The sequence below is a fragment of the Zingiber officinale genome, chromosome 8B (assembly GCF_018446385.1).
Source record: "Zingiber officinale cultivar Zhangliang chromosome 8B, Zo_v1.1, whole genome shotgun sequence".
Lineage (NCBI taxonomy): Eukaryota > Viridiplantae > Streptophyta > Magnoliopsida > Zingiberales > Zingiberaceae > Zingiber > Zingiber officinale.
In genome coordinates this window covers 55,512,963-55,522,360 of record NC_056001.1, presented here as the reverse complement: position 1 = coordinate 55,522,360, position 9,398 = coordinate 55,512,963, and the positions used below count along the sequence as shown (strand labels likewise).

Here is a 9,398-nt window from a genome sequence, read left to right as displayed (position 1 = left end):
GACATGTTCTTTCTTTTTTTCCTTTTTAATTTTTTTTAAACAAACGTGTGCCTTAATTTTAGTTGAGATAGGCACAGTATGACATGAAGTACTATTATTTTTTTTTCTAGTAAATTTGGAATTATGTTATTGTATAGAAATTATGATTAGCTTACAAATTTTCAAACTAATACATTCTTAAAATTAAATCTTAAAAGAAACATTTACTAACAGAATGTTATTTTGTCGCATCCTAAAATTATTTTCTAATTATCTTTTGCTTGAGCGAATAGTAGTGGTTGTTGAATTCAAAGTCAATTATTTTTTTTAAACAACCAAATACAAATTCTCTTTTTATTTGGGCAAACGGTAATAATTATTGAATTAGAAAAGATTTTTCTTTTAATTTTCTTGGTCAACAAAAGAATACAATATTTTCTTTTATTCGAACAATTGTTGAATTCAAAAAGGAATTTTCTTTAGTTTTTAAGTAATAAAAAAAATACAATTCATAATTCATAATTCATGTCTATAAAAGGCTCCCTTCACTAACTATTGAACTCACATCTGCTCTACAGCTGATACCTCATTACAGCTGATACTAATCAATGGCAACCGTATTTAATCGTGGTAAGTTTAACGTTAAGACGGTGACAAAGGATTCCGACAAGAAGGCCTCCTCTCCTCCCAAATCGCTTTTAGTCGTCACTCCTAGCGAAGCGGGAACGTATCCAATCGCCCTCTTTCTCCATGGCTTCTTTCTCAACGTCTCATCTTACCTTCAAATTCTTCGTCATATTGCCTCTCATGGCTTTATCCTTGTAGCTCCACAGGTTCATTCTATTCTATAATTTTTCTTTTTATATAGAAAATAATGACAATAAGTAAATGCAATTTACTATTTTGATGAACCGCAAGATTTAAGTTATAAATGTATTTGATTTTTTTTTTTAACAGTTGTTTACCATTTTACCATCGTCGCCGGAGGAAGACATCGCGGCCGCGGCCGCTGTCTGCGACTGGCTACCAGAGGGCCTGCAGTCCTTGCTCCCGGAGGGCGTCACCGCGGACCTTGCCCATCTTGGGCTCTCCGGACATAGCCGCGGCGGCCACGCGGCCTTCGCTCTGGCCCTCGGCCACGCCAAGACCAGTCTCAAGTTCTCCGCTCTCATCGGCGTCGACCCTGTCGCCGGATCCGGGAGGTCGAACCAGATCTCGCCCGAGATCCTGACCTATGTGCCTTCCTCCTTCGGCCTCGACTTCCCTGTCCTCGTCATCGGCACCGGGCTCGGGAGAAAGAAGATGAACCTGTTGTTCCCGCCGTGCGCTCCGGAGGGCGTCAACCACGACGAGTTCTACCGGGAGAGCCGGCCGACGTGCTACCACTTGGTGGCAAAAGACTACGGCCACCTCGACATGCTGGACGACGGCGCGGCGCCGGTGCAGAAGATGGCGTGCAGGTGCGGCGACGAGGGAGGCAGGGACGCAATGAGGAGGACGACGGCAGGAGTTATGACAGCGTTCCTCAAGGCTTTTTTGCAGGGCGAGGGAGCAGACCTCGACGCCGTCGTCAGGAATCCTGGACTCGCCCCGACGACCCTCGATCCGGTTGAGTCCCTCAGGAAACCGGCTCTCGCTGGCGTTATCAGATCCAAACTTTAGTAGCTGTCCTACCAAGTCGCTGTAGAAGTGCAGTCGTATGTATTACAGAAGAAATAAAATGGTTATATTTTAAAATAATACAAAAATATTTTTAAAAATAAATAAAAAAATAAATTTAAGGCAAAATTAGAAGGGAAAAATATCTTTAATCCCTTTTATTTTTTTATTAAGTAACATTTTATCTCTCTATATTTAAAAAATAACACTTAACTCCATCCAAGTCAAATGTGAAAAAGTTTATAAAACACAATTAGCTCCTTATATTTTTGTTTGGTAATATTAAGAGGAAAAAAATATAATAAATTAATGTGAAAAATAATTATATATATCTTCGAAGTCGACTGTTTAATTATTAATTAGTTAGATCGATAGTATACACAGATAAAAAAATATACATAAAAAGATAAAAATATATAGAAGTATCCAGTGATGGTGTCCTTCATCACTCGCTCGGATCTTGATTGATGTCGATTTATCAGTGAGTTTGTTCTCAATATCTTGCAAAGCAAAGCTTGTCAGTTGAGAGTTAATATTGTCGGTGTTATCCTCTTTGATGGTTAAATCAGTGATGAACAGAGATGTGAGGCTCATGTGCATGCATGAGAAAGCAAAAAGAGTTCGAAAACAATGAAAAAAATTTATCTTTGCATAAGAAAAGAGCATTATACCTTCACCTATTTTCACAAAATCTTATATAATTGTGAATATGGGAGGATCTAAAATTTTAAATTTAGAGAAAAGTTAAGAAAATAATTATTATATATTGTATTCAAAGGTTACGTGGGACGACGAAAATATATATTTTAGACTAATTAATTAATCAACAGTCATGCACATATTAAAAATATCAATTAGCTAGGTTCTTAAGTTATTTAGAATTAATTCATATATCAACAAAGAAAATAGAAGTAATTATTAATAGATTCAATATGATTTTTTTCTCTTACGACTATCAAAAAAAAATTAAAAAAGATAAGGACATAATTATCTTTTATATATTTTTTTTAATATTTAATTTCAATCAAAGGGAGTTAAATGTTATTTTTAAAATATAGAGGGGTAAAATACTATTTGATAACAATAGAGGGGATTAAAGATATTTTTTCCAAATTAAAATCATGAAACACTTCTCTTTCATTTATTATAAAAAATGTCTCATCCTTCTATTTATATCTCGCTTTCAAAACTATCCTTATTAATGTAATTGTAGCAGTTAAAGATATTTCAATTCTAATCTACAACGATGTGTTTTACGTCCAGATATTACAATAAATTTGACTTTTACACATTAAAAATATATAGTTAATATTATTATCTACTGTAATCTGTTAATATCTTACTGTCCTACCATTTTAGTAACTACTATTTTCATAAGAATCGGTACTTTACTAATTAATTTTTTGAGATTCAAAATAAAATTATATTAATATTTTTTTCCACTAAAAGTAATTTTAAAATTTATTAGTAATTTTATTAGGTTATTTTTTATATAAAAATTTATATTGTCATGATTTTTTTTATGTCACATGATTAATAACACTGTAAGTAGAGAAGTTTTAATAATATCTTGGATCCATAAAATTAGAAACATATTTGTCTTGGCATAATTAAGATCATAGGTTGTATCTATTCTTATCCGTTACAACGTATTGCTAGGGTTTTTGAATGTGTCTCTTACCTGCTAAAACTGTATGAGTCTGACACGTTTATCAAATCTAATTTATGAGTCCAAGACATTAATTTATATATATTTATATATTATATTATATAATTAACACATGTCTCTCTTACCTTATATTATTTATAGCATGGACAGAGATCTTTTGATCCAGAATTTCTGGATCAATCATGATCCCCTATCTATTCAATGGTTAGATGGGTTAAACTCCACCTATTTAACAAATAGGATCCAACTCATCCAACTAATAAATGAACAGGTCTTTTCTGATCCAGAAAATTTTGAACTAGAGGATCTAACCTCTTATAGTACAATAAATAAGCTGTCAACAAATTTTACAAAATAAATCTTAAAAATTTAATATTAACAACAAGTTGTTAATATTATTAACGACTGCGTGAGAGAAAGCATGTTGTACATGTTGAGAATTAAACTTTATTTTTAGAGATAAAAATTGTTGATAAATATTTATGATCATAGAATGATGAGATGGTAATTATTAATGAAAGTTTGTGATAGGATAGAATTTGATGAGGTGTCATGATAAGGATAAGAGTCTCAGTGCTTATCCAATAAACCTATAAATATGTATCTTTTTCATGAATCAAGTAAATGGAGCATTTTATTTTTATTCTCCTCCTCTTCCACAATTTTTCTTCTCCCATAATTTTTTTTCAACAAAGTGGTATCAGAGCCATGTCGATGCTTCCTATCCCTCGTCTTGCTGATTTGAAGTATGGTAATTGGAGTATCCAAATGAGTGCCTTATTGAAGAGTGAAGTCTTGTGGGATATTGTTCAAAGAGGCTATAAAGCACCTCAAGAAGGAGTCGACCAAATAGAGGCATAGCGGACGACAATGGCGGAACAAAGGAGAAGAGATAAGAAAGTTCTTTTCTTTATCTATAAAGCTTTTGATGAAGTTATTTTTGAGAAAGTAGCCGAAGCTACAACTTCCAAAAAGGCATGGGAGATCCTACAAGTAGCATACAAAGGTGATGAAAGAGCAAAAAGTATTTGACTTCAAATCCTAAGAGGGGAATTTGAATCATTGGAGATGAAAGAGTCCGAAAGTGTATCAAACTATTTTACAAGGGTATTGGTTATTGTCAACCAATTGAGAAGAAATGGCGATGACATTGAAGATAGTCACGTCGTAGAGAAAATTCTATGATCGTTGGAGCCAAGGTATGACTATGTAGTTGCGACCATAGAAAAATCAAAAGATGTGAAAGAAATGAAGGTGCAAGAACTATTAAGCCCTCTACAAGCTCATGAAGTAAGAATGCAAAGAAGACGGAGAGAGCCTATGGAGCAAGCTTTACAAACCAAGCTCACGATTATTGACTAGAAAGAAGAGTCAAAGACCGAAGGTTTTGCAAGAAAACGGCGATAGCCGTGGTGACTTCCGTGGATGTGGTCGAGGTAGAGGTTGTGCCAGGGGCTTTGCTCGAGGCCGAGGAAGAAGTAAAGACAACAATAAAGGTAGAGACTAAAGGTATGACAAAACAAATGTAAGATGTTATACTTGCAACAAATTTGAACATTATGCATCGGAATGCCGCTCTATCAATGTGCAAGGGAATGTTAATTACGTATCAAAAGAAGACAATGATAATGATGTAATTTTGCTAGCAAGAAAGGAGGAGATTCCACAAACAAGAATTTGTGGTACTTAGACTCCGGGGCAAGCAATCATATGTTCGCGCATAAAGATATGTTTGTCAAGTTGGATGAAATGGTGATGGACAAGTCTCGTTTGAAGATGCATCCAAAATCCAAGTAAGAGGCATTGGTAAGATTCTCATCAAACTTAAAGATAGAGCTCACACATACATCACTAATATTTATTATGTGCTCGACATGAAAACTAATATTATTAGTCTTGGACAATTGCTTGAGAAAGGTTTTAATATGCAACTAAAAGATGGTAGTCTTCGTTTGAGACAGCAAAGCAAACTTATTGCTCATATTCCTATGTCTAAAAATAAGACGTTTTCTCTTGATATTAAGCATGTTATTGCAAAATGTTTAAGTGCATGCATAAAGAATAGTACATGACTATGACACATGAGGTACGGGCATGTGAACTTCAGAGCTCTAAAGCTTCTTTTAAGCAAAGGAATAGTGAATGATCTTCCTCATATTAATACCCAAGATGATATTTGTGAAGGGTGTGTTCTTGGCAAATACCCTAGAGCAAGTTTTTTAAATGAATCGCACAACCGAGCTAAGAAGCCTCTCGAACTCATTCATACAGACAAATGTGGGTCAATCACTCCGACCTCCTTTAGAGGTCGTCAATATTTTCTAACCTTTATTGAAGATTTCAGCAGAAAAACTTGGGTCTATCTTTTGATGAATAAAGACGGTGCTTTTGAGATGTTCAAGGAATTCAAATGATTGGTAGAAAATCAATCCAGCTATACTATCAAGGCAATATGGGCAGATCGTGGTGGTGAATTCACCTCAAAAGAATTTGAAAAATTCTACAAAAATCATGGTATATGGAGGCCTTTAATCGCACCTTACTCCCCTCAACAAAATGGAGTTGTTGAAAGAAAGAATTGAACTATTCTTGACATGGTTCGAAGTATGCTAAAAACAAAAAAGTGCCCAAAGAATTTTGGGCCGAAGCTATAAACTGTGCAGTATATTTGCTAAATAGATCTCCTACAAGGAATTTAGAAGGAATTACACCTCAAGAAGCATGGATCGGATACAAGTCATGTGTATCTCATCTGAAGATTTTCAAGTATATTGCCTATGCACACATTCCGGATCAAAGAAGAACGAAGCTTGATGACAAAGCTTACCTTGCATTTTCATTGGCTATGATGCAAGATCGAAGGCTTACAGACTCTATAATCCAGTGAACAGAATGGTTATCATAAGTAGAGATGCTGAATTTCAAAAAGATGGTGCTTGGAATTGGAGCACTAATATGGTGATGATTCAAGAAGAAGAACAAGTGAAGGAGAAAGAACCAACTCCACCACCGTCACCTACTTCTTCATCATCCTCGGATGAAGAAAATCCTCCACCACAAAAGACAAGGAGTCTTCAAGAATTATATGAGGTGACAACTCCACTTAATCTCCTTTGTTTTTATGTTAATGAAGAGATTGTATCTTTTGAAGAAGCTATTAAAGATAGAAAATGGAAGAAAGCTATGGATGAAGGCAATTGAGAAGAATGAAACTTGGCATCTTACTACTTTGTCCGATGGCCACAAATCCATTGGCGTGAAGTGGGTTTATAAAGTGAAGAAAAATGCTCAAGGAGAAATAGAAAAGTACAAAGCGCGACTTGTAGAAAAGGCTATAAACAAAAGGTCGGCATTGATTATGAAGAAGTATTTGCTCTTGTTGTCCGAATGGAGACTATAAGGTTGATAATCTCTTTAGCCGCTCAACTAAAGTGGCAAATATTTCAGCTTGATGTCAAATCGACATTTCTTAATGGCTACTCAGAAGAAGTCTATGTTGAACAACCGGCTGACTACATCAAGAGGGGACAAGAAAGAAAGGTGTTGAAATTGAAGAAAGCTCTCTATAGCTTGAAGCAAGCACCGAGAGCATGGAATTCAAGAATTGATGCATACTTCAAAGAAAAGGGCTTTATGCAATGCCCTTATGAGCATGCTCTTTATGTAAGAGCAGATAATGATAACATCTTATTAGTATCATTATATGTAGATGATCTAATCTTGACAGGAAGTTCACCTCAAATGATAAAACATTTTAAGGAAGCTATGGCAAAAACATTTGATATGACCGGTATGAGACTTATGTCCTACTTTCTCGGCTTGGAGGTGAAACAAGGAGTTGATGGCATATTTATGACTCAAGAACAATATACAAAGGAGGTCCTCAAGAGATTTAGAATGGATGATTGTAATCCAATTAACACACCAGTGGACTACGGAACAAAGCTATCCAAGAGTGACGAAGGAAAGACGGTTGATCCCACACATTTCAAAAGCTTGGTAGGAAGCTTGCGGTACCTAACTTGCACTCGACCGGAAATATTATATAGAGTCGGTCTTGTAAGCAAGTTCATGGAGGAGCCTAAAGAGACTCATTGGAAGGTGGCCAAGCGAATCCTTCGTTATGTCTGAGGTACTCTGAATCATGGACTATTTTATTCCCACTCTAATAATTCTCAACTTGTTGGATATTCGGATAGTGATTGGGGTGGAGACTGTGATGACCAGAGAAGCACTTCCGTCTTTGCATTCTTCATTGGAGATACGACATTTTCTTGGATGTTAAAAAACAACCTATTGTTACTCTTTCCACTTGTGAAATAGAGTACATTGCGGCATCCTCATGTGTTAGTCATGCTATATGGCTAAGAAGCTTGCTAAAGGAGATAAAATTTGAACAAAATGAAGTAACTTCAATTTATATTGATAACAAATCGATAATTGCATTGGGGAAGAATCCTGTATATCATCAAAGAAGTAAGCATATTGATGTTCGCTTTCATTCTATTCGTGAACATGTGAAAAATAAAGATGTGGAGCTAGTCTATGTGAAGACTAAAGACCAAGTTGCTAACATCTTTACAAAGCCACTCAAATTTGAAGACTTCATCAAAATGCGATATTTGCTTGGAGTCACAAAATCAAGTTTAAGAGAGGGTGTTGACAATTAAACTTTATTTTTAGAGATTAAAGTTGTTGATAAAAGTTTATGAAGATAGAATGATGAGGTGATAATTATTGATGAGTTTGTGATATGATAGAATTTGATGAGGTGTCATGATAAGGATAACAGTCTCGTGGAGATTGAATTAAAAAAATCTAGATTATTAATGTTTATCCAATAAGCCTATAAATATGTACTTTTTTCATGAATGTAGCAAGTGGAGCATTTTATTTTATTCTCCTCTTCTTCCACGTAAAGATTCTCCTCCTCTTCCACAATTTTTCTTCTCCTATAATTTTTTTTCAACAGTACATATTGTGTGGTGAGCATCAAAACCTTTGATCTCGCTGCGATTTTTTTTTCACATGACCGCTGAACTATGAATCCCCAAATCTCATCGCTCACCTCCCTTTCCCTCCTCCGATTCTTGTCAATCCACCACCCTCCTTCATCTCCCTCTTCAGCTTCTCCAACCTCTGCTGTAACGCCCGAAAATTCTCAAAACTATTTTAGAAATATTCTATGATTTTTCTGAAAATTTAGAATATTTTTATGGAATTTTTAGAGTAGTGGAAGTAGCAAAAATAAATAGGACCGTAAAATAGCCTACACGGGAATTGAACCCGAGACCTAATTGGTCCTATGACTTATGGTGAACCATGGTAACCAAGTGAACCCAGCAGGGCCGTGCTGAAAGGAAAGGGAATCAATAATATTTATGTTAGATTTGGGCGGAAATTACCACTTAATATAAATAGGAAATAATTAAGTGAAGGGTTATTTGGATCGTGATTTTTCCTCTCCTCAAACCCTCACCGCCGACTTCCCTTCTCCTCTCCTTCTCTCGGTGCCAACCATAAGGAAGGCTAAGGTTCGGCCCAAGGGCACTTTCCGGCGACGACTTCGAGACGAGGATGCTCCCCTTCGCGAGAAGAGCACGTAGAAGTAGGAGAATCGTCAAGGAGATCGTTCTTCCGGGAAAACTAGCGATTAGAATCGTAAGAAACTTTGAATAGGAGGTAAGAAACCCCTCACCTGTAGTATAAGTAGCTTCCGTGTGAATTCCATGTTTTAGTTTAGTAATATGTAGACTTTCGGCACAAGGATGCGAATTAGTGCATACTAAGTGTTCGATTAAATTATTTAGCACAGAAAAATGCAACTTAGGCATTTTAATAGCTCAGTAAATGCAATAGAAGCATTTAAATAGTTTAGTTAGCCTTGCCACAGCATATATGGGATTACGGTCCAATGGGTGGGCACCCACAGTCGCCTCTAGGTTCAGATAACCTAGTAGAAGCAAGGTAAATTAATTAGCTATGATTCAGTATTTTATTTTCAGTAGTGGCACTGTACAGGATTAGATATCCATTGGGCTGGGCTCCCATAGTCGGTCCCTAGGTTTAGATAACCTAGTAAACCTTGCTA

At 35.8% G+C, this 9,398-nt stretch overlaps 1 protein-coding gene across 1 annotated transcript; it reads left to right on the top strand.

The window, feature by feature from the left end:
* Nucleotides 1-531: 531 nt before the first annotated feature.
* LOC122016014 (chlorophyllase-2-like) lies at nt 532-1,769 on the top strand. The gene is made up of 2 exons (XM_042573142.1): nt 532-812; nt 937-1,769. Exons 1-2 carry the CDS (start codon nt 588-590, stop codon nt 1,639-1,641), a joined length of 930 nt encoding a protein of 309 aa, XP_042429076.1. The 5' UTR covers nt 532-587; the 3' UTR covers nt 1,642-1,769.
* Nucleotides 1,770-9,398: the final 7,629 nt, after the last annotated feature.

Bases quoted from the DNA above. Each gene is read 5' to 3' on its own strand.
- LOC122016014 (XM_042573142.1), top strand. From the start codon at position 588: ATGGCAACCGTATTTAATCGTGGTAAGTTTAACGTTAAGACGGTGACA. The intron at 813-936 runs GTTCATTCTATT...TTTTTTTAACAG, and splicing joins TTATCCTTGTAGCTCCACAG to TTGTTTACCATTTTACCATC.